At 32.7% G+C, this 26371-nt stretch overlaps 2 protein-coding genes across 4 annotated transcripts in view; one reads left to right on the top strand and one right to left on the bottom strand.

The window, feature by feature from the left end:
- Window positions 1-9105: 9105 nt before the first annotated feature.
- LOC139482759 (alpha-(1,3)-fucosyltransferase 7-like) lies at window positions 9106-14253 on the top strand. Its single transcript, XM_071266827.1, has 2 exons — window positions 9106-9184; window positions 13130-14253. Exons 1-2 carry the CDS (start codon window positions 9130-9132, stop codon window positions 14209-14211), a joined length of 1137 nt encoding a protein of 378 aa, XP_071122928.1. The 5' UTR covers window positions 9106-9129; the 3' UTR covers window positions 14212-14253.
- A 4817-nt stretch (window positions 14254-19070) lies between these two features.
- LOC139529845 (DNA damage-regulated autophagy modulator protein 2-like) overlaps window positions 19071-26371 on the bottom strand; it is a 50100-nt gene continuing 42799 nt past the window's right edge. For all 3 annotated transcript variants that reach the window (XM_071325777.1, XM_071325776.1, XM_071325775.1), the window contains 4 exons: window positions 25554-25740; window positions 21749-21807; window positions 20683-20838; window positions 19071-19180 (listed from right to left, as the gene is read on the bottom strand). In XM_071325777.1, the coding sequence (XP_071181878.1) occupies window positions 19139-19180; window positions 20683-20838; window positions 21749-21807; window positions 25554-25740 (444 nt within the window). In that variant the 3' untranslated portion in view covers window positions 19071-19138. The remainder of the gene's footprint in view (window positions 19181-20682; window positions 20839-21748; window positions 21808-25553; window positions 25741-26371) is intronic.

The raw sequence follows: 26371 nt of genomic DNA, 5'->3' as shown, positions 1-26371 counted from the left end.
CTGCGAGAGATATTTTAAAAGTTTTCTGGAATCCCAGATTAAAAGTTGAACTGCAACATTGCAAAGGGTTAGTGTATTATTTTTTTTATCAAAATGTTAAATGTTCGAAATGTTTAAATTTTTATTGTCAATTTATTATTCTGTGGAAATTTAAATCTCAAGAATCTTTCTGTGAGTTTGGATGAATAATTCCATGTTTTAATTTGTACCAGAAGCCCAAGTCACGCATTAGTTAACCGGGATTTAAAATGTCCACAATTAAAATCACATGTACATGTATATTCTAGATAATTTAAACAAAATGTTCAGCTTCATTTAAAGGAACCTATCTATTTTAATTATCAACCTTGATAATAGTTTAGATTTTTATCAAATTGGATGAGAATCTAGGATTTTTAAAGGGGGAGGGGTATAGCAAGTCAACATTTTGTAAAACTATATAAAAAAAAGGACTACGCATTTACCATACATGAAGCTCCTTGAAAAGGGCGTGCCTTCAGCTTTCTCCTCCCCAAAAAAATCTGCCTCAGCAATTTTAAACCCTTTTATAATTGATATAAATTGCCATCAAAAACTTTCGACAATTTCGATTTAAAACATAGAACTTTATTTAAAACGTTTCTAAAGAGACGTCTTCGTGAGTTAAATCTACACCCCTAGTTTTTGGTGGGGTTCGTGTTGTTTATTCTTTAGTTTTCTATGTTGTGTCGTGTGTACTATTGTTTTTCTGTTTGTCTTTTTTATTTTTAGCCATGGCGTTGTCAGTTTGTTTTAGATTTATGAGTTTGACTGTCCCTTTGGTATCTTTCGTCCCTCTTTTAAACAGGTGCTTCCTGTACTGTGTGCCACGCATGCGTGAAAGTATTTATGACTATTTATAGACCCTGAATAAAAATGTAAAATACGAAATCATTTAGAATCAATTAAACGAGAGAGACAAATATATAGCTCTAACTAAAAGAAATTAAACCAAAAACTGATAATTTCCTGATGAATCCGGACTCGTTTTGAATTTATCATTCACGTGTCACTTCCCGTTTTCGTTTCATTTTAAAACCGATAGTAGTAAACGTGATCTATTCTTGATTTGTTTACAACCTCCTTTCAGTCGTTGTACTCGTTCCAAAAAGGATTTTATACAGTTCCCACTTAATAGAAAAGATTTCCAAATATCGATTTAGACGTTTTATAAGGATACGGATTATGCAGTGATATTATCATTGCAAGTTAATTTCTGCTCTAAACCCTTGTTTAAAAAAAAATTAATCTAACTTTTGTTGATCAGGAATGTCCTAATGAACAAACTGAAGAGAAATTGTGAACTAAGTTTCTACATCCCATGTCAGAATCTTTCATAATAAGGGTCAATAAGTCAAATCATATAATACTGACTGCCAATCATGCCTAAGTCCTTTAAAATCTGACAAAGTCAATGAAGCTAGTAATATAAATCCTTGGTCCCTTGCTGTTACGCAAAAAAAAAAGGTTGATTTTCATAGCGAGCAAAAGTGACTAAAGCCCTCAAAATCCTAATTTAAACCCTGCAGTGAGTTTTACACTGTTTATTCATGTAGCTGTACGGGCGCACTAAGTTTGCGCGCATTTGGGGATTAAAATATTTTACGTTTGCGCGCAGCTTTTGATAACATTGCGCGCATTCATTTTACAGGTAAAAATATAAATAAAAATTAAATTATAATTGACTATATATATTTTTTTTATTTTCATAATAAATATGACTATCACGCGCTATTAATAATTTTGAAAATATTTCTTAATGGAATTTAAGTTAATAGACTTAAATTCAGTTATCGCCGGGGCCACTCACGGATTGTGTTTCATGTTTTAGATTTACCCGACATGAGTGACGTTATATTCTGTGACGTCATTTATCCCTTTTTAGAATTTCATCGCAGCAAGCAAGATGTTTAAATTTTGTAAGCGGTAAACTTAAAAACAGACTACACTTGTGTATCCCACGGTGTTTTCTAAATTTTAAGCACCAGTGTATCCCACGGTGCATTTCATATATATCTATCTTCACATATATCTATCTATCTACCTGGTTGCCATATTATCTTCGGGTAACCGACCATAGATCTATCTACATATACATGGTCTATGGTCTTATCTATCTATCTACAACATATCTTAGTATCTATCTACAACATATCTATCTACATGTATATATATTATATATTATATGAATTTATCATATTATGAATAAAAGCTGTGGCCAGATATCGCCAAACCTTATATGTATTTTGTTTTAATGGCACCATCTGAGATAATTAAAATTATATATTGTTCATATGGATTAAAAAGTGATCATATATTATTATAAACTCCGTAGTATAGCTTAAGGCATGCATGTAACTTTATTTCATTTATTTTAGAGTGAAAATTGCTTCAACGAATAGTAATCGTTTTTATACGACCGCAAAAATTGAAAAAAATTTGGTCGTATATTGGTATCACGTTGTCGTCGTCGTCGTCGTCCGAAGACATTTGGTTTTCGCACTATAACTTTGGTATAAGTAAATAGAAATCTATGAAATTTAAACACAAGGTTTATGACCACTAAAGGAAGGTTGGGATTGATTTTGAGAGTTTTGGTCCCAACAGTTTAGGAATTAGGGGCCAAAAAAGGGCCCAAATAAGCATTATTCTTGGTTTTCGCACAATAACTTTAGTATAAGTAAATAGAAATCAATGAAATTTAAATACAAGGTTTATGACCACAAAAGGAAGATTGGGATTGATTTTCGGAGTTGAGGTCCCAACAGTTTAGGAATTAGGGCCCAAAAAGGGGCCAAAATAAGCATGTTCCTTGGATTTTGCACCATAGGTTGGGATTGATTTTTGGGAGTTTTGGTCCCAACAGTTTAGGAATAAGGGGCCCAAAGCGTCCAAAATTAAACTTTGTTTGATTTCATAAAAAAATTAATAATTGGGGTTCTTTGATATGCCGAATCTAACTGTGTATAAAGATTCCTAATTGTTGGTCCCGTTTTCAAATTAGTCTACATTAAGGTCCAAAGGGTCCAAAATTAAACTAAGTTTGATTTTAACAAAACTTGAATCCTTGGGGTTCTTTGATATGCTGAATCTAAAAATGTACTTAGATTTTTGATTATTGGCCCAGTTTTCAAGTTGGTCCAAATCATTGTCCAAAATTAAACTTTGTTTGATTTCACCAAAAAATGAATCCTTTGGGTTCTTTGATATGCTGAATCAAAACATGTACTTAGATTTTGTATTATGGGCCCAGTTTTCAAGTTGGTCTAAATCGTGGTCCAAAATTAAACTTTGTTTGATTTCAACAAAAATTGAATCCTTGTGGTTCTTTGATATGCTGAATCTAAACAAGTATTTAGATTTTTGATTATAGGCCCAGTTTTCAAGTTGGTCCAAATTGGGGTCCAAAATTAAACTTTGTTTGTTGCAAAATTAAACTTTGTTTGATTTCAACAAAAATTGAATTCTTGGGGTTTTTTTTATATGCTGAATCTAAACATGTACTTAATTTTTTTTATTATGAGCCCAGTTTTCAAGTTGGTCCAAATCGTGGTCCAAAATTAAACTTTGTTTGATTTAAAAAAAAATTGAATCCTTGGGGTTCTTTGATATGCTTAATCTAAACATGTGTTTAGATTTTTGATTATAGGCCCAGTTTTCAAGTTGGTCCAAATTGCGGTCCAAAATTAAACTTTTTTATTTCAACAAAAATTGTATATATGGGGTTCTTTAATATATGCTTAATCTAACCATGTATTTAGATTTTTGATGTTTGGGCCCGGTTATCAGATTGGTCCACATTGAGGTTTAAAGGGTCCAAAATTGAACTTTATTTGAATTCATCAAAAATTGAATTCTTGGGGTTCATTGATATGCTGAATCTAACCATGTATTTAGATTTTGGATATTGGACCATAATAGGTAGTGTCCAATTTAAAATTTAAAGTTTTTAAGTTTTAGTTCTTAGACCACATTCATTATGTGTCAGAAACCTGTGTTGTGTCAACTATTTAATCACAATCCAAATTCAGAGCTGTATCAAGCTTGAATGTTGTGTCCATACTTGCCCCAATGTTCAGGGTTCGAACTTTGCGGTCGTATAAAGCTGCACCCTGCGGAGCATCTGGTTGTATGAGTGCAACTATATGCTCATAATGCCAATCTAACAGTTCTCATTTGACCACGTCATCGTTGATAATTCACAAAGTTAAGTTTCCTAGTTCAAGTCAGTATCTCAGATATGATAGCAAATTATATAATTTGTACTATATTGTAAGGTGAACATATCTGTCTTGCAGGTATTATATAAACACCTGTCATTTATCAATAATTCAACTAAACTTGAGGTCCTCTGATGTTCAGTACTTCAGTACTTTGATTATAATTAGGATAGACGTTTTAGTATGTTGTAAATCAAATACTAGAATTGGACTAGAATTTAACTCAAATCGGTGAACATGAATTTGAATGCTAATGCCCCTGTAAACATTACATGTATTGGCCTCTAACTGTCTAAGAAACATTACAGATCGTATGACTGCATCAATTTACCCAAAAAAAGATTTTATCAAAACATGAACATTTCGACATTGTTTATTATTTTTTATCCGTGCCGCTTTGGTTTTTTTCAGTTAAGGCTTGACTGAGTTGCCATATCCCTATATAGACTTTTTCAGATATTTTCTCATATCCCGACACGTCAGGTACACGTGTACGTACAATCGCTGCTATCAGACTAACCTTATGGTAAGTTGATACCTGTAGCGAAACCTTGATCGACAACAGGTAAGATATCTGTTTACTTATTTTTTATGCGTATTTAAAAATCTAAAATAAATGTATATTGTCCTATTTTAGATTGTCTGTAATTGCATATTTCTACAATCAATATAGATTGATGAAGAAATAAGGGATAGTAAACTTCAAAGCGATGATCAAGGAAACCTCAACACTCGAATTTGCAAATTTCCGTTCACGAAGTGTATATTGTATGCATGGAGATGTACAGAAGGAACCAAAAATAAATTTAGATTGCAAGTTTTGTAGTTTTTGCATTCTTAATGTTGATATTTGAATGCACGGATCAACAACAATCTGTTTTGTAAAAAGGGAAGGACGACGTTTACAACAGCATGACTTGAAATTGTCATTATTCAAGATCCTGGTTTGTTTTCGTTTTTAAGTCACACATTTATGAAAGCCAACATGGATCCAAACAATTTTCATGGACAGGAATGAATTATTGTATTTTAACAAACCTGTTGTCAAAGGAATTATTTTTAGCGGAATGAAACTAGTTGATAAATGCAAAAGTTTAGGCTTTACAAAAGCATTCGTTTTTTTTTAGCTCACCTGACCCAAAGGGTCAGTGAGCTTTTCTCATCACTTAGCGTCCGTAGTCCGTCGTCGTCCGTTTACTTTTACAAATCTTCTCCTCTGAAACTACTAGACCAAATTTAGCCAAACTTGGTCTAAATCATCCTTTGGGTATCTATTTAAAAAATGTATCCGAAGACCCCGCCTAGCAACCAAGATGGTCACCATGGCTAAAAATAGAACATAGGGGGAAAATGTAGATTTTGGCTTATATCTCTGAAACCAAAGCATTTAGAGCAAACTGACATGGATTAAATTGTTCATCAGGTCAAGATCTATCTGCCTTGCAATTGTCAGACAAATCAGACAGCCCATTGTTGGTTTGCTGCCCCTGAATTGGTAATTTTAAGAAAATTTTGCAGGTTATTATCTTGAATATTATTATAGATAGAGATAAACTGTAAACAGCAAGAATGTCCAGTAAAGTAAGATCTACAAATAAGTCAAATGATCAAAATTTTCAATTGACCTCTTAAAGAGTTATTGCCTTGAAAGTAAATTTTGCACAATTTTTTCGTTAATCTTTTATAAAAATCTTCTCTGAAACTACTGGGCTAAATTAAACAAAACTTTGCCTAAATCATTCTTATGTATCTAGTTTAAAAAAAAGTATCAGATGACCCAGCTCATCAACCAAGAAGGCCACAATGGCTAAATATAGAATATGGGAAAAAAAGGGGGGGGGTAAACTGCAGTTTGGCTTATATCTCTGAAACTAAAACATTTTGAGCAATTTGACATACATTGAAATGTTCATCAGGTCAAGATCTATCTGCACTGAAATTTTCAGACAAATCGACAACCCGTTGTTGGATTGCTGCCCCTGAATTTGTAATTTTAAAGAAATTTTGCAGTTTTTTGTTATTATCTTGAATGTCATAATAGATAAAGATAAACTGTAAACAGCAAAAATGTTCAGCAAAGTAAGATCTACAAATAAGTCAACATGACCAAATTGTTAAGGAGTTATTGCCCTTTAAAGTAAATTTTTCGTAATCTTTTACAAAAATATTCTGAAATTACTGGGCCAAGTTAATTAACCATACTTGGCCTAAATCATCCTTAGGGTATCTAGTTGAAAAAATCTATCCGATGACCGCGCGCATCTACCAAGATGGCTGCCATGGCTATAAATAGAACATAGAGGTAAAATGCAGTTTTTGGCTTATATCTCTGAAACTAAAGCATTTAGAGCAAATCTAACGGGGTTACAATGTTTATCCGGTCAACATGACCAAAATTGTAAATTGACCCCTTAAGGAGTTATTACCCTTTAAAGTCAATTTTTCACTTTTTTTGGTAAATGTTTTAAATATTTTACTAAAATCTTCTTCTCTTAATCTGCTTGGCCAAATGGAATTAAACTTAGCCACAATCATTATTAGAGTATCTTGATTGAAAAATGTATCCGATGACCCTGCCCAAAAACCACCATGGTACAGTCCCTGTAACGTAAAAGTAAACACTTATTTCGTTCGGGAATCGTACGTACAGCGTTCGTTAATCGTTCGTATAGAGTTCGGTAATCGTTTGTACATCATTCGTATAGTCCAATACTCCTTTTTTTTTTTTTAAATAATTCATTAGCCCAATACTCATTTTTTTTTAAATAATTCATTAACCCAATACTCATTTTTTTTAAATAATGCATTAGCCCAATACTCATTTTTTTTTTAAATAATTCATTAGCCCAATACTCATTTTTTTTTAAAATAAAAAATGTACCCATTGGTACAAATAGAACATAGGGGTTTACTATAGAAGTCTATGGAAAAAAATGTAAAAAAAAAACCAATATCAAATGGTCACAACTTGAAAACTAGTTTAAATAATGACAAGGGGTCTTCAGTAACTAATGTAAGACTACAATGGGATGACTTGATTTTTTCCCAGGTGGGATTAAATTTTTTTCAGGGGGTAGGGGGGTTGCTTATAATTCCTCCTTGATATGTTCAATTTTCAGAATTATTCAGTGTTACTTTTTCTAAAAACCATTATTAAATATTTTCTTTCAGCATACTTATATTGGGTGAATGACCCCCCCCCCCCCCCCTTTCCCACACCAGACAGGTTAGTCAGAGGAAGGTACAGGCCCTGGATGAAATAAATTTTGGAGCGGAGAAAAGAAAATTATGCATGTTTTGTTAATTATTTTGAATATCATTATAGATTGAGATATACTGTAAACAGCAAAAATATCAAGCAAAAAAAAAGATCTACAAATAAGTCAACATGACCAAAATTGGCAATTGACATCTTATTGGAGTTATTGCCCTTTAAAGTAATGTTCTGCAATTTATTGGTATTTTTATATTTTTTTTTCAAAAATTTTCTGCTTTTAATTTAACTACTGGGCCAAATTAACCCAAACTTGGCCTCAATCATTATTAGGATATCTATTATGATTTGAACCGTATTTTACATTATTTCCAAAACCACAGTAGATACAGGTGAGCAAGACATGCTCTTAAGAGCTTCTAGTTCATATTGCAGTCTCCTTTGAAGTAGGGAGGTGCGATGGTAGTCGTGAGGTTGGTGATTGTGGAAATAGTTGCTGCTGATGCGCCAGTTAAAAAAAGAGCGGAGGATACCAATGACATTCAAAACTCATAAGTCGAGAGAAATTGACAAAGCAATGGATAAAAAAAGACGACGAAAAGACAAAAAAAGTTCACAAAACACGAAACATAAGACTGAGCAAAACACTCCATAAGAAACAACATAAGACTGAGCAAAACACTCCATAGGAAACAACATAAGACTGAGCAAAGCACTCCATAGGAAACAACATAAGACTGAGCAAAACACTCCATAGGAAACACCATAAGACTGAGCAAAACACTCCATAGGAAACAACATAAGACTGAGCAAAACACTCCACAGGAAACATAAGACTGAGCAAAAATCGCCATAGGAAACAACATAAGACTGAGCAAAACACTCCATAGGAAACAACATAAGACTGAGCAAAACACTCCATAGGAAACAACATAAGACTGAGCGAAACATTCCATAGGAAACAACATAAGACTGAGCGAAACACTCCATAGGGAAAAACATAAGACTGAGCAAAACACTCCATAGGAAACAACATAAGACTGAGCAAAACACTCAATAGGAAACAACATAAGACTGAGCAAAACATTCCATAGGAAACAACATAAGACTGAGCAAAACACTCCATAGGAAACAACATAAGACTGAACAAAACACTCCATAGGAAAAAACATAAGACTGAGCAAAACACTCCATAGGAAACAACATAAGACTGAGCGAAACACTCCATAGGGAACAACATAAGACTGAGCGAAACACTCCATAGGAAACAACATAAGACTGAGCAAAACATTCCATAGGGAACAACATAAGACTGAGCAAAACACTCCATAGGAAACAACATAAGACTGAGCAAAACATTCCATAGGAAACAACATAAGACTGAGCAAAACACTCCATAGAAAACAACATAAGACTGAGCAAAACACTCCATAGGAAACAACATAAGACTGAGCAAAACGAACCCAAATAAAACTTAAAGGGATTTCTGGTGTTCCGGAAAAGTAAGCAGATTTTGTTTAAAGAGTAACAGGAACGATGTTTTGTTGGTATTGTTGTAAGATTTGTTTTGTTGATACTATCAGCTGTTTCCAGTAGTACTAGCAAAAAAATCAAGGCTTATTGATATGTTTACTGTTTTGTGTTTTTAGGCATTTTGGGGAAGAAAGATTAATAGTGATGGTAGTTTTGCTAAATTTGATGCGAGTGCCTTATCTTGCTGGTGTTAGAAGAGGTGAACAATATGAACTGTTAATGTTGTTCTGTTAGTTTAATGGGGGTTGTAGTTATAAGATTCACTGGTAATTTAAATGATACTTGCTTATATATAGAACAAAAACAAATGGTATCTTAAAGTTCAAATGCTCAATTGAGAAATCAAAAGTGTCCTATTATTTCAGTATGTGGCTTGGATCCTTTTTTTTTTTTTAACTTTTCGTCAAATAAAAACTTTTTCCAACAATTTCTTTCAATAATTCTATTTGGTTGTCATCTTTCGTAGTCCTTAATCATTCGGTGGAAGCTTTGATGTTCTTCTAACCATCTCCGTTTGTCCACAAAAAAAAAACTGTTTGATAATTGGCCTCATTTTCAGGAGGCAAGAACAAGTGCTTAAAGTTTTTTAAAGTTATGCAAGTCGTATTCGTTGCAACATTTATCAAGTATCATAAAACGCCGATATGTAGCTTTTCTTTTCTGACCCGAAAATTATATCAAATAAAATAATCCTTTTTTTATTGGTTTGAAATTGAAATATGAATAGAGGTTAGGAAAAATTATAGACAAGACAACAGCTGTTAGAAACAACACACACATTAAATAATAAAATAATTTGGAAAACTAAACTGAATGCTATACGAACATTACTAAAAGCTAAGGGAGCAACCATTTAACTTCAAAAAGGTGGGGGGTATGGTTTTTTGTCTGAGTCAGATTTTTTTATTAATTAAACACTATAAGATATGGGAAAAATCTGGATTCAGAATATTTTCTTTTGTCATCTGCTTGACCACAATATTTTTTTCCATCAAATAAGGGATCAGAATATTTTTTTTAGAAAAATATCCTACCCCTCCCCCTCCCCAACCCTACCCCTTGAAGTTAAATGGTCGTTCCCGAAGGTGAAGTCCAGTGCTCCGGAATGTAATTAGGTGAAGAGTTTAATGGACTCTTCAGTGATTTGGTCAATCCGATCGTCACCTGTTTATATCTGTATTGCAATGGTAAAGAGCAAATTCCGTTCTTGATTCTTTACTTATGGCATTACTAGATTTGACATCGATGTCACAAGTTCACTTGCTATAAGAACAAAATAGTTACAACTGGTGCAACCGGAACTGGTAAACTTTCTGTGACATTTTATTCTCAATGTATGTATTGCTCATGAACAAGACCACAGCGCTTACGTATCTAGGGTTGCACGATGAGCAGGATAATGATCTTATTAATGTAATTTCACAAAAAGAATATCTCCAGCTCAGCTATTTATATCTACATTTACTGTGCACTCTCTCATTCTCGCATATATGTATTGACATAGTGTTGGCTATCTTATATAATGATTTCCACTTTCATGCTTAATGATTTTAGAAATCACATGTACTTGTCGATTAAGAATGGGGGTCTTAGGAAGTGAGACATTTACCAATCTGTTATGGAATAAAGTGGCTATATACCCGTTTTTTAAAATGAGAAATAAACGATAGAGGTCACTAGAGACACAATTTATTCGTCAGAAGCATATACGTTGATATGTTCATAAAGTGTCAAATTAAGATCTAAGATAATAAAACCACGACTCGTTTGTTGAGACACAGACATATCGTATCGGTCAACAAGGTCAACAAATTCGTGATATAGACCTAAAGTAAGAGGTGAACATGTACGACCGTAGCTCATCCATTACGATATGTAAACACCATACAATTGGGACAAAGGGTTTGTGAATACTAAATTAGTACAATTAGGATCCATTGTAACTTTAAGGAATTTTTGGTCCTCAATGCTCTTCAACTTCATACTTTATTTGGCCTTTTTAACATTGTTTGATTTGAGCATCACTGATGAGTCTTTTGTAGACGAAACGCGCGAAACTTTGAATTTTTGAAATACTACAGGCTTTTCTACCTCAGGAATAGATTACCTTAGATGTATTTGGCAAACCTTTTAGGAATTTTTGGTCCTCAATGCTCTTCAACTTCATACTTTATTTGGCCTTTTTAACATTGTTAGATTCAAGCGTCACTGATGAGTCTTTTGTAGACGAAACGCGCGTCTGGCGTAAATATGAAATTTCAATCCTGGTATCTATGATGAGTTTATTTGTAATACAGATTGTTTATTGAAAAATCAATTCACAAAACTCCACAAAAATGTTATAGAGTCTATTTTGTTGACCGTCTATGTTATAGATCCAAATGTCTATTTTGTTGATTGTCTATGTTATAGATCCAAATGTCTATTTTGTTGATCGGCTATGATGTATTTGTTGTTGGATCCAATGTGTTTATTTACAAAGAACAATTTTCCGTGACCTAAAGAAATAGATGTTTCTATGACTTCTTGTTATTTGGAGAAAAATTATATACCGGTTCTAGGGGTCCCAAGAAATCGTATTTTTAGGTGTCAGACCACCAATTAAAAATCCCTATCTGTTCAACCAAATTTTGCAATTTTCACAGCTTTCTAAATATTTTACCTTAAGTTTAACTTCAAGGAAACCAGGTATATCCTGAATTGTACATGTATCACCTTCCTACATGCCAATTTTCAACCAATGTTTAAAGTCTTGTAACAAATTTCTGATTTTGAAAAGACAGGTACTACCAAAATAACTCCCGGTTTTCTGGAAATCTTAAATTAGTGTACTATGTAGCGCATTAATCCTGAATTTTTAATGCAAACTCATAGACAAGTGAATTTTGGCTCAAAATGGTCTAAATATATTTCCCTTTCACCAAAAGTTTCATTTCTGCAAATTTGTTGGTTAGTTTAAGTAAACAATGACATCAAAAGCACTATTTTGTGTCAAAGTAGGACTACTTAGGAATACGTTCTAAATTGGAGGGAGTAATTGGTGGTCTGACACCTTTGCTTCCGGGGACCGAAGGAACGTTTGATACCGGTTCCTGTAGCTAAGATACCAAAAACATTAAAACTCCAATATAACGACCCAAGCCATGTGAAAATTTTCAAAATCTATGGCTTGCATGAATTATTTCTTAAGTAAAACATGATTATGTACCGGTTCCAATGGTCTCAAGAAATTGTATTTTTATTGCTTCCGGGGACCGAAGGAATGTTTGATACCGGTTCCTGTAGCTCAGGTACCCAAAACATTGTATGTAATCAAGTCAGGAATTAATGGTTGTTTGTATTACCAAAATTCTGCGTAATTTTAAACAGTCCTAGACGGAAGTCTTGTCTATGACTTAAAAGTCCGACCGATGACGGAAACAATATCCGGACGCCATTTTCCCCCCATTTTCCTCCCAAAATAACCCAAACGAAATAATCATAAGCGAGGATGACAAATGCGACTATGCATGGTACCTATAGGACACAGAGGCATGATGATTAATTAATTGTGGAAGGAAGAGAAGCGACACACAAAATGAGGTTTTCTCATTTAATAGTATAGAAGAGTACTGTTAAGTGTAGAAAACATGATCAAAAGCTATGGTATCATTATATCATTACAAAAATGCAATTGTAATGTAACAGATTGAGATTTCACATTCTGCAAAATATACACGATACATAAGTGTGACCGTGAACAACTGATAATCTGTTTATCTAAATGACCCGAAACAGATTTATTGTTTAATGTGATAACTTCGGCTGGCACATTATGACGTTGTTGTTCTCTCGTGTCCATTTTCGACGTTTTCACTGACTGGAAGGGTGCATTATGTTTTCATGTCTTTTCGTCCGCCCGTCCGTACGTTCCGTATCAGGTTAAAGTAGTTTACCACGCGTGTATGGTCATATCAACTTTTAATTTAGTACACATGTCCAATCAAAGAGAATCAATCAATCAATGACAATGTGATAACGCGAGCGAGCAATGAACGCATATTAGTGTTTTAACACCGAAGTGTAATTTTGAGAAATAGCTTGTTTCTCGTTATTTATACTTTTCTTATTTCGTAATACATTTTACCGTTTTATTCCTTTTCAGGTCGCCTTTGGAAAAGTATTTTTCAAATAAGATACCTTCTCTGTGTCTTGTTTATATTTTGGATTGTATGTTCAATTGCAGAGGTCCTTTTTGGTAGACAGAATTTTCAACAAATCAATTCGAAGACCACAAATAAGAACAATAATTATTTATTACTGTGGTACGCCCCACCATCTTGGGCTCCTGATATGAAACTCCTGAATGGATTAAAAGATTGCGTGTTCAAAAATTGTAATATATCCCTCGACAAGAATTTGATTGAAAGAAGCGATGTTTTGTTATTTCATCACTCTGAAATGTTAAATGAGACACCAATTAGAAACGAAAATCAGATTTGGATATTCATGACGTTAGAATCTCCAGTACATATCTATGGACCCCACACAGAACAACAGTGGGATAATGCATTCAACTGGACATGGAGTTATCGACAAGATTCGGAAATATTTACACCCTATGCAAAATTGTCTAAAAGGATATTACCGAAAGAAAAAAATTACAGGAAAATATTTCAACAGAAATCAAAGGATGTTGCTTGGTTGGTTAGTAATTGTTATACACATTCAGAAAGAAGTGGATACGTTCGGAAGATGCAGAAATATATCAATGTAGATATATTTGGAGATTGTGGTGAACCATGCGAGGTTTTAGGCGACGACTGCGTTAAAGATATAAGTAACACATATAAATTCTACCTTTCATTTGAAAATTCTATTTGTGAAGATTATATAACGGAAAAGGCATTCAAATTATATAAAGGGGATTATGATATCGTCCCTGTGATAAGGGGAGCCCCTAATATTAAGGATATTTTACCAAAGGGTACGTTTATATCTGCCTCAGATTTCAAGTCTCCGAAAACATTGGCCCTTTATCTCTGGAACATAGGTCAAAATGAAACTAAGTATTCAAATTATATAAAAGCAAAAGACAGGTATATAACCACTTCGTACAACGACTGGATAGAAGATGGAACATGTCTATTGTGTGAAACGTTGAATAGGCAACACGAAATATATGGGACAGTCAATTTATCACAATGGATATTGACCAAAAAATGCTTCAGTCCTACTGATTTTTAATTATTTGAGTTGTATATTGAAATAAACTCATCATAGATACCAGGATTGAAATGTTGTACGCCAGACACGTGTTTCGTCTACTAAATACTCATTAGTGATGCTTGAATTGAAACAGTTAAAATGGCCAGATAAAGTACGAAGTTGAAGAGCATTGAGGACCCAACGTACCGAAAGGTTTTGCCAAATACAGCTGTAGGGTAAACATTAATAAAACTGCAATCCAACAACACAAATGATTGTATATATATTTTTTTATTGAGATTGTCAAGACATGTCCTCACGTCGATGGCCTACACACTTCATCTCTAAGATCCTGGCCACAACGAGATAATGTACAGCTTTGCCTACAATGTAGGTTACTAGACTCTAGTTCCCGTGTGCTGTCTTGAGGAGGCACTCTAGAAGTTAATATAGTGCAATAGGTACTTACACACTCGACTTTTTTCACCTACGGAGTAGTCTAGCCAGCGAAAGTGAAAGCGTCCTGGATTCTCAGCCACATTAGTCACATAGACAAATCTATAGCTAATTCTACTAGCAAACATTGTCTGTCGTTGCAGTGCAAAAAATCATGGCGTCTGCTAAGTGCTGAGAGTATTTTCAGATTCTGAATTTAATGTATCACTCTGGTTCTTTCAAACAATTGGGGAGGGTTAGCAAGAATGAGCCCATAAATAAATTTAAAGCTATCTGATTCACATTGATCAGCAACAATGAAGACTAGAGAGGTGATCTAGTGATCACTAATACCCTCGCCCGCACCAATTGAGAGAGCATGATTTTGTTCCTGTAGCAGTGTATTATTTTCAGCGGGGTCTAAAAACTAAAACGTAAAACAGTATAACGCATATGAAAGACTGCAGGCAAATTAACAGTAAAGAATAGAGGAAAATTAAAAGTACATATTGAATATCTCATTTAAACTTAAAGCAATATTAATAAACAGCTGCACCAAGAGCGCATGATACACATTTATTGTGCATTATTAAATTGCTGTAAGATATTTCGAAGGAATTTAATCATAAGCAAATAAAATGGCTTTCTATAAGAAAAACACATGCCTGAATATACATTTTTTTTAAATCGAACAGTTTGTTATGTTCACCAAATCCAACAATTATGTTCCACTAAATAAATCCAAGCAAACTCAAATTATGGTACAATAGGTGCAAAATCTGACAATTAAAGTCCCATAACTCTGGAGCAACAAACTAGAAAATAAAAAAAAAATCACAAGGGAGCTTCCTTTCATCAATCCCCACAATAACGTAAAGTTTGGATAAATCAACCCAGGAATACTGGAGTAAGTGCGCGATTTGAGAATACTGCTTTAAATTTTAACAGTCAAAGTTTCGTTACTCTGGAACGACAAACGACGGTTAGCACCTAAGAAAAATATGTCACTTGAATTTTGTTCAAATGTATTAATGACTTAGGTAAAAAATAAACACAACAAAGTGCGTATAGTCTAGTTCTACAAGTCAACGAAAATTAAGCAAAGTTAGGTGACCTTGACCTACTCCATGCTTCACTGACCTAGTTAAAGTTAAGAACAAAATTCATATATTTGAAACTACATCATGTAGGATCATGTGAAATGTGCAAAGTTTGGGCGTCATGTGTAAGTTAGTAGAAAAGAAAAGTAGCTGACCATGACTACCGGTGCATGCGTCACTGAATTTTTTGACTGTTTACACCAGAGCCCATATATCTGGTCAAATAGGTGCACCTTAGTGAATAGGTCAGCACCGAGACTAGTGATGTTCATTTAAAAACATATTTGTTTTACGCCTTAAACTTGCATCGTAGGAAAAATTGGTCAAGTTACAGTAAATGGTCTATGTCACAGATTTTCTTTAAATTTGGCACACACCTTTGGCTCGTTGAACTGTATCTGAAAATCGAAAAAATAATGCTCTCTTTTTTTCTGAAATATTATTGATTGAATTCTTTCAAAATAAGGTGCCCATTTGTATAGATAGATAGCACATAAAATCGAAACACCTTCTTAAATTTGTCTTTAAATCATCAAATTATCAACTTTTACGCCATAGATTTTTCTTAAAAAACTATATGTTCATGGTACAAAAATTTCCGTTTCTATGATGTAAAATAAAAATAGGGTCACCGACTTCGCTTTTACGGTATACATCAATCAAAGTTGTGTACTAGGTGAAAAAATACAAAAAAACGTTGAAATAATCGTAACGTCATCGCGTTATAGACCGTAAAACGTCGATTTTTGTCGTTTTTCACTATCTACATAAAGGATTGGTTAATACACAAACAACGAAGTCGGTGACCATATGATTATTTTATATCATTAAAACGGAAATTTTAGTATCAACAACATAAAGTTTTTTTTAAGAAAAATCTATGGAATAAAAATTGAAAATTTTATGTTTTTAAGGTAAATTTATTTTATGAATTCGGCTATTCTTTCTTCTTTTCTTCGTAGATTCCTCCGAAACGGAGCACCCGTGCCACACGGGAGTAAAATATAGACCTTATCTTTAAAATTAACATTGATATAAAAGAAAAGGTGGTAAGGGGATATATTTACAGCAGGCCATTGTTTATCTTTTTTAGTATACTTAAAAAAACATTAGCTATGTTAAAAAGTTTTAAAACGATGTTGATAAAAAAGTAAAATTGGTGCTCAAGAATTTACAGTGGAAATATTTACATTAGTTGATTTAGTTGCATTAATTACATGTATTAGTAACTCATAACATTTAAAAGTAACTCATTTAAAGTGACTAAAACCCTAAAACTTATTACGATTGGATGTAAAAAAAATAGTTGCTTCCAAAGGTATGTACATGATATATGTAATAGTGTCCTTAATCTGTGGTCCTTATCAACCCTTATATTATCTGATATGTATTTCCAATAATTAATTTCAATAAAATTTTAAATAAAATTTTAAATTTTAAATATACAGCCATTAGAGTTTGTGTCCATTGGGTGAAGATCACTTTATAAAGTCTTAATCTTCTTTTGCATTAGTATTCTCTGAGTATGGAGTCCATAGCATGGAGATTTACTGAGATTTTCTATTTGAGTAATTGTCTCTGGACTAAAGTTCATTTCTTGGGCTACTGTTGTGCAGTCTATAATTATTTGAATAATTTTAAAATGTCTGGTTCCCTTTGAAAGGTTGATTCCATTTGCTATATCCAACAGACTGTATGATGATTTTTTTCAACTCCGGGAAACTTTTTTGCCGTTTATCATATAGAGCTGGGCACTTGAGTAAGAAGTGATCTAGAGTTTCTATTTCCGAATGACACAGAGTACAATTTGCTTTTTCTTGTTCCCTTTTAAATTTCTGTATGTCACATTCTAAAAGGTATGTACCGGTGAGTAATCTGGCTTTGATTTATGCCTTTTTTTAGCTCATATGTAACTGATGGTAAGGAGTTCCGTACTGGATGAGTCTGATGTATTTTGAGCTCTGTTGTATTGCAGAATTTAAGAGTGGATTTTTCCTTCATTTCGGTTTTGTAGCTTACTTGTCCATTTATTGGCTATGGCTGTGTTAATTTGCTTTTTCTATTGAAATTTTGTTGGAAGATTTTTTTTCAGCTCGTGAATTGGCATTTGACTGTAATATTGTAAGATTTCTTGCACCCTGGGAAAGAAACTTTCTGGATTTTCTGAGTTGACAATCAGTTGTCCTTCCATTAAAGTTCTTAGTTTGGTGTTTTCACTTACTAGAATACAATATAGCAGGCTGAGTTGTCTCTAATGAAGTTCTGCTTCAATTGGTATTGCGCCAATAAGCATATATACAGCAGATGTTGAAGTTCTTATTGGAAGGGATTGGAAGCATCTGATAGTTTTGATGTGGAATTGCCTTAATTCTCCTATTTGTGTTAAATTCAGAGGAAGTATTTCCAGGCCGTGTAATAGTCTTGGAAGTACGTACGCTTGGTAGATCTTGTTAGCTGTTTTGGGGTTAAGACCTCCTTTTCCATTTAGTCCCACTGGAATTAAACAACCTCGAATTCAAGTGGTATAAACTTTTTAAAAGAATCGGTTATTAAATCCGGACCACACCCATCTTTCCTGATTCAATTTACGTGCTCGATCATAAATATTTGCTACTAAAACGTATTCTATTAGCTACGTCATAAAACACATTTTCTTAAAAACAAGATGTGTTTGCGCCAGATTAAAAAAAGGATAGCCGAGAAGTATACTTAGGATTTGATAAACTTTGTCCAAAAAGTATTTAATTCATGCTTCCCTAATAAGGCTGTTTGGAACAGATACAACTCTACTTCCATTAAGGTTTCAGAGGGAAAACATGGCTACACACAGTGTACGGCACAGAAATTGGGTTACTTCTAAAACTAATCCTAATTTCAGAGCAGGAAGAAAACTATCGTTTCTCGTTTTTTCCCATTACAGTTGATAGATGTTTCTATTGGTTTTAATTTGTAGCCCGGATTTTATATTTTTTTTTTATTCGATTTATGACTTTTGAACAGCGGTACGTATTTGAGATAACGGTAGTAAAACTCAAGTTATGTCAATATCATTTTCCCCCGTAGATCTGTGTTAGTTTATCTTTTTATGTCAGAAGCTAGCTCTTGTTAATAAAGCCAGGCTATAATAATATTATGCAAGTATCAGACTCCCAGTATGCCTTTAAACTCAATTAAAAGAAATGTTGATGTCTTCCAGCAAAAGCTTCTGGTGTAATTACTAGCCAGACATGACTTACACTTGATTAGACTTCAATAAAAGAGCCATGACCTCTTTACCTGTTGATATTACTATACTCTGTACATGGAATTGGTTAATGAACTTGCGGTTCATCTCTATATTTGATCAAAAAGTTGGTTGAAACATTTTACAATATAAATGTTTTATTTTTACACAAACAGTCTCACATAAAAACAGATTTTCCAAAAACAGTTCACACATTACTACAACAACCTAGTATTCTTCCGCATAACACCTGAAATCAAAGGAAAACGTGCGATTAAGTATAAAAAATACTTTCAGTTCCATTGATGAATTTGATTTGATACAGTGTAATAGAATATAGTTTTGAAAGTTCTTTTTGTATTCTGCCACTGGTTTTACTATAGAAAAAAGTATAAGTCAATAATTACAAGACTAGTTTACCGCCATCACATATCTACATTAGTTACGTCCGGAATCCCACCAGTTGTTTTCATCGTCCCTGTTGTCTTTTTGATATAGTTGAGTTTGTGTTGGTAAGTTTACAGTTTTCTAGTAGTGTAACTATGTAGAATTTATTAGACTTCGGATTTTCTGTGTTTTGTCGACATCTGATATTTTATTCGGCCATTTATATTTGTTTACTTTTATCTTAATTTATTGACCATTTGTTAAGACCCTTGATGATCTAGCTGCTGTATTAAAGGTTGTATAGTGAACTAGGTTTACTTTGATAAATTGTTACTTGGATGGAGAGTTGCCTTAGTGGCACTCAAACCACATCTTCCTATATAGTTATCAGAGCTCCGTCGATTGGCGGACGCTCTTTAGTGATCATTATGTCCCCCATCCGTAACAAATTGCTTCCGCTGTTCTGTATCTAGCGAACCGTTATGAAATCAAAGTTTAATAAATATACTTGACATGTAAATCAACTAACACCAAATATTGTGTCATAATGTATGTACAATTTCCAAGGTCAAAAACTTTGGTTTCAGTTGACAAAACCAGTTCCAATGGTAAAGATATATGGTGTCCGCTCTATATCTTGAGAACTGTTATGATTCCAGTTTATACTTGACATGTATATAAACCAACACCAGAGGGTGTGCCATTATTTATGCTAAACTTCCTAGGTCAAGGTCAGGGTCAACAACATTGGGTTAGTTCACAACCCCTAGGTCCTATGGTAAAGATACATTTTTACCACATGTTTTTCACAGAGGGACCCACAGAGATGGCTCCCATCTAAATGATGTCTAGGCAACTTCTATGTCAATTCATGTCTTCATGTCTTGTAGAGAGTTGTCTCATTGTAAATCATACCACATCTTCTTACATTTATAGTTGATATACAATTGTCGAATTGTATCTTAGTTGATATGATTTGCTGAGTTTCAACTTGATACTCCTCATCTCATTTTATTTACAACATATCGTATTTCAATAAAGATGTGTGTACGTTAATGGTACACACAATGCAGTTGACATGTCTCTATTCCTCATGTGAGGATCTACGTTTTCTGAATTTATACGTTCACCAGACACGCTCAAACAGAAACATTGTTATAGCAAGAGATGTAGTTTGTAGCTATACGACAAAAGCGGACCTAACAAGAATGGCAGAATTTGATCACTTGCCTAAGTTAAGATAGGAGCATTATCAATTGGAAAAAGAGTATTTATAAACTTAAGTATGAAAAGCGTATTGGCTTTTGTTTGTAGATTGGAAGTGAAGACCGCCTCAGTCTGATTATCAGTAGCATAGTTACTTACAGATTTTTCACTGCCCGGAGCTTTCCATTTTGTTACAATTCCATCAAATTCCATCTTTTTAAATCCAGGTATGAATGTCAGTAAAAACAATATTATTGAAATAGCTAATAACCATTCTGATATTGTTGACGTCAAAAATACATCTCGCAATGTGTCCTGAAAGAGATCACAAAAGTTAAAAATACATCTCGCAATGTGTCCTGAAAGAGATCACAAAAGTTAAAAATACATCTCGCAATGTGTCCTGGAAGAGATCACAAAAGTTAAAAATACATCTCTCAATGTGTCCTGGAAGAGATCACAAAAGTTAAAAATACATCTCTCAATGTGTCCTGGAAGAGATCACAAAAGTTAAAAATACATCTCTCAATGTGTCCTGGAAGAGATCACAAAAGTTAACCATTTTTTAACTGATTTTTATAGTTTGTAATGCTGTTACAGAAGTGTTCCATGTAAGGGTTTGAGTGCTCACAAACGTATTTTACCTCGCCACAGTCTGTATGTGTCTTTCCACAGTAAGAATCATGTAGTTCATTGGACATTGTCTGTTGATTTGTGTTATATTTCATTTCGTAAATTATTTTATTATAGATAAGGCCGTTAGTTTCCACAATTTAATTGTTTCATATTTTTCATGTCGGGTCATTTTATAGCCGACTTTACAGTATGAGCTTTCTTTCTCATTGTTAAAGGCCGTACGAATGCCTTTAATTGCTAACATCAACTTCTTTGCAATTTTAATGGATAATTGTGTCATTTGCAATCGTACAAGATCTCCTTATTTTTATAAAAATACATCTCGTAATGTGTCCTTGAAAATAAGAAAAATATATCTCTTAATTTGTTTGCTTTAGTTGTTATGTTGTTATGTTTTTTTGTGTTTTTTGTTTTGGTGTTTCTTTTTTACCTTTTACAATTATAAATGTTTAATATATATAAGTCTTTTGTGATTCGGCTTTCCACAGTGTCTTCTTACTGATATTTAGTTTAAAATTCTATTCTTATATATAGATAAAGTATGAGTTATCCATAAAGAGAATACCTCCCCACAATTTGAGAAACCTACCGTTTTAGAACTCTCCTGTAATAATCGTTGGTGTTTATATGAACCAAATGAACCAGAAACTGTAAAGGGTTAAGGTAATATCTTTTTCAAATTTAAAATCATGCATTACATTTTAACAATTATCATAGTTTACATGTAGTCCACGTACCTAGATAAAACACGGATTTAAACTAAATAGTTATTATAAGTATCTTACATTCAAAAAATTATATAGATTTCTTTTTTATAACTACAATATGTATTGCTGAAATATTAATCTAAAGAATTATATGTCGGTCGGTATTTATTTTTTTCATCTTTTTTAATGTTTTGTTTTAGCTTCTTGTCGAAATAAGTACGAAAACAAATGTCCTATATCATCATTGAAATAAATATCTCAAACATATGTTAACATTAAAAGATAAAAAAAAAAACCAGTTTTTCACAGCTCAAATCAAAATATATCATCAAAATAGTAAATTGACACGAATGGTAGATACCTCGATAGCCTATCTGAACTCTATAATACGTTTCTTGTTTTTCAATCATGTATTCAGACTGACGGTGATATAAAGGGCATACTGTAAAACATGGTATGGTACGATGGTATGGTATGTGGTATGGTATGGTGGTATGGTACGAATACCATCATACCATGGTATGCATGACTGGTACCATGGTATGGTATGATGGTATGGTACAAATTACTATACCATGGTACAAATTTTTATACCATGGTACAAATTTTTATACCATGGTATAAATTGATGGTATGGTTTTTTCGAAGTAGGAAATTTAGAAAAGTCTATAAACCTATTCTTAAACAGGATTTTATTAATTATCTGTTTTCTTATTTTTCTTTTTTGACCTATTCCAAAACAAACTTTTTTTCAATAAGAAACAGGAACAAGAGTATTTGTTGAAAAAACAATGTAAACAAATTATTCATTGGTTCAATTTTTTCAAGACATTTAGAATCAAAACAATTAATTTAGAAAAGAATTGCCCACACACATTCAAAAGCGGAGTCAGTTCTTTTAAGTTAGGATATTGACATACGTTAAGCAAGTTAAGAACTTTATAAAGTTGTAAGCAAAAATTAGAATTGTGGAAATCTTGATTTATTCTTGTCCTATCCTTGCCACATAGTAAAACTATCATGTTGAAGAAAAACAGCCAAAGTGTGGTTGGTGATTAGTTGTAGTTAGTAAGAATATAATCTGCTGTGACTAAAACTTTTGTTCAATTAAAGGACTTTTTTATTGCTATTTTTTTTATTGCTGTGCAAGTGTTATTTTGTCCACTGTAATTAATTTTATCATTTTGGTTATCGTCTGTTAAAGTCATTAAGTCAAATGGCTATCCTGCTATAAGATTAACATAGCATGTTCTCTAGGTCACGTAGTAAATACTTTTATATGATTTATATGTTTTATTTTTGTAAACAAAGAGTTGGAGAATATTTGGAGATTATTTAGGTCAGTTGAAGAATGTTTGGAGATTATTTAGGTCAGTTGGGGAATATTTGGAGATAGAGGTATATAAGAGCCCTCTGTTAAAGTTTTAAGGAGAATTGAAGGCGAAAAAAGACCCATACAATATGAAACTTTAAAAAGGATTGTGTTATTCTGGACAGATTTTAGCATATCTTGGGAGAACTTGTAGATTCATAGAAGTTGTGTTACATTACTATTCAACTGTATTTAGTTTTGATATTTTTGTCCGCTCAGACTGTTGCATGGTTTTGTCCGCATAGTATTGGACACTATGCGTGTTTTTTGTGTGTGCACAGTATCGGACACTGTTGCTTATTTTGATGCGGAATGTAATGAAATCCATTTGTGATGTGTGAAAGTGATGTACCGATGAATCTTTGAATGTACATTTTGTAAACTGTATATTATGTAAATATTCCTAAAATGGAGCTTTTAATAAACTATAGATTAGTCAATTTACTCGGATACTTTTTTGAACAACATGACTAGACAGCATTGGATTATTGGTCGTTAATTGTCCGTTATTTCAATGTACCAGGCCTGACCTGAAAGTTTTATGTTACTCGACCGCCATGGCATTGCCAGCAAATTGTGTCACTTCTGAAAATCTTAGTTCTTAGATCATGTAGATGTTGATGTAATTAAAGGTCAAAGATTTACAATACATGCCATTAATTTATTGACCTTGAAATACATTTTAAAGAAACCTATTCTAATCTCTATCTGCACAGAAATAGCTGTCAGTCACAGCATGCATTTCGAGTACTATTAAAGGTGAAGACAGCAAATTAGAAACACAAGTGACCATAACAAATTAATAAAAATAATAACTAGAACTGTTGATGGAGAATTGAAATATCAATATATCAATATACACATAACTCATTTTCATCTTTGATTATATTAAAATAATGCATCTTAAAATGACCATCTCAAGCTTAATTGCCACAACACTAAAACAATGTTGGATCCTATGGAATGCGTTGTTGCACTGGTGTTTTATAATAACATAATTTTCTTTGTTGCTGTTTATCCTGAATTTCAAGACATAACTTGATATGATTATATTATTATTATTATTGCATATAGTATACAAAATATTCAAATTTTGCAATTAATTAAAAAAAAAATGAAATAAAGTTGTTTAATAAAATCTCACATAATAAAACAAAACACATCCCTTGGTTGATATTGTGTATTCACTTCCTTAATGCTCATTGTTTTTATATATAAATGAAGAAAACAAAATACACTCTACAACATGTGCTTTCTATCCATATATCAACTAACATAGTATTATATTTAGTGACAGTTTAATTTGAAAGTATGGTGTTTTCTAATCCACACAGGAGATGCATTCACCTTTTATTCACATTTTTAGTAGGATTTATTGGCCATAGATGTAGACCGAATATGCAACTGTTTGAAGAGTTAATTCAAAACAATACAAAAGTTGACCATTGACAGAAGATTATGCATTAAAACTTTAACTACATTATCTAGATTATAATCATAAGATATGCAGTACTTCCCAAAATTTCAAAGAATAATTGACAGCTATTTCATCCTGTCAGAACGGGACATTATATCTATCTATCTTATCTTAACTTAAAAGTTATCAGATATGTTTAAATTGAGTTTTTTCTTGTTTTCTGTTCACAGCATTATTTAAGTGATAGTCTATCTGGTTTGTCTACATCTATTTATTTTGTAAAATTTTATTTTCCTAAATAAAACAGATATTATACATTATGTATGTACATAATGTCAACAAATAAAAAAAAAATCATATTTTAGATTTTTCAAAATTTCCTACCATGCCTCATACCATCAAGTTATACCATGGTATAATAATTTGTACCATGGTATAGTAATTCGTACCATGGTATAGTAATTTGTACCATACCATCATACCATACCATGGTACCAGTCATGCATACCATGGTATGATGGTATTCGTACCATACCACCATACCATACCACATACCATACCATCGTACCATACCATGTTTTACAGTATGCCGATATAAAGCTGAGATAGTAGCGATAGGAAAAACTATACCCTTGACTTGGTATAAAGAAGAATGATTGTTAACATATATATTGAAAAAATGAAAAACGAAAAAGAGTGACCTCTTTTTTGTAACCCTTTTGCAGATGTCGTTTCGATATATCAAATAAATTGCCTCCATTTTGTGATCGACATTGTATCTCATTACCGTTTACCGTTTTATTGAAATGGATTTTTTTTGAATTTTACTATATATCGAAAATATATGTGTACATCAAAAAAAAATTCAAATGGAAGTTATTTTTATTTAAAAGGATACAAATAATTAACAAAGATGTCGATACAAAACTCATTGCTATCTGACATAGAAAGGTGATGAGAAACTCCGTTTTCCTCTCTTCTTTATAGGTTTTCCATGTTATAGCTGAATGTAACCAACAACAAACAGGGCCGAATACAAACGTCAGGAAGGCACCAAGATGATGAGGGACATTCATTGTATCAATCTACAAAAAAATTTCATTAATCTATTGTAAGAAGGTCATTTATCTAAAACAAAAAACCAAGGTCATTTATCAACATTTAAGTTTCGTTTGATGTGTCTTATCCTTTGATTTTGCCATTTGATTAAGGACTGTCGGGTTCGAATATTTTTGTGATTTTACTTTTTGTTTGCTTGATGTTTTATGCTTAGATATTGGTACACATTATTTTTATTCAATATGAAAATTCATAAACACGTGTTTACAAATATATATGTTTTCCTCATTTGTGCAGGTAGTATATAGTACTAAACTGACGGACTCAAAAACGCAACACACATGTTGGTGACATTTTTACCATGACTGTCTTAATTAATCCGATATATTCAATAACGTCAGATAAGTTAGGTATTGATTTATTTAAACATACAGAGGTATGATAAGCATGAAACGCACGAATTACTAAAAGCAAAATTTGAAACCCACATATTGTATGCATATTTTAAAAATGGGAATAACAAGGATTACTAGTGAACTACTAACCGAACAAAATTTTTAAAAGGTTATCGGTAATCCATAACTGAATAGTGTATAAGTAACCGATAATTGTTACTAAACAGTTTTTCAGTATTCGAGAATTTTTTCAGACAGGTAA

The sequence above is a fragment of the Mytilus edulis genome, chromosome 7 (assembly GCF_963676685.1).
Source record: "Mytilus edulis chromosome 7, xbMytEdul2.2, whole genome shotgun sequence".
NCBI classification, from domain to species: domain Eukaryota; kingdom Metazoa; phylum Mollusca; class Bivalvia; order Mytilida; family Mytilidae; genus Mytilus; species Mytilus edulis.
The sequence above is the reverse complement of the archived record's forward strand: the minus strand, read 5'-3'. Positions and strand labels throughout refer to the sequence as shown.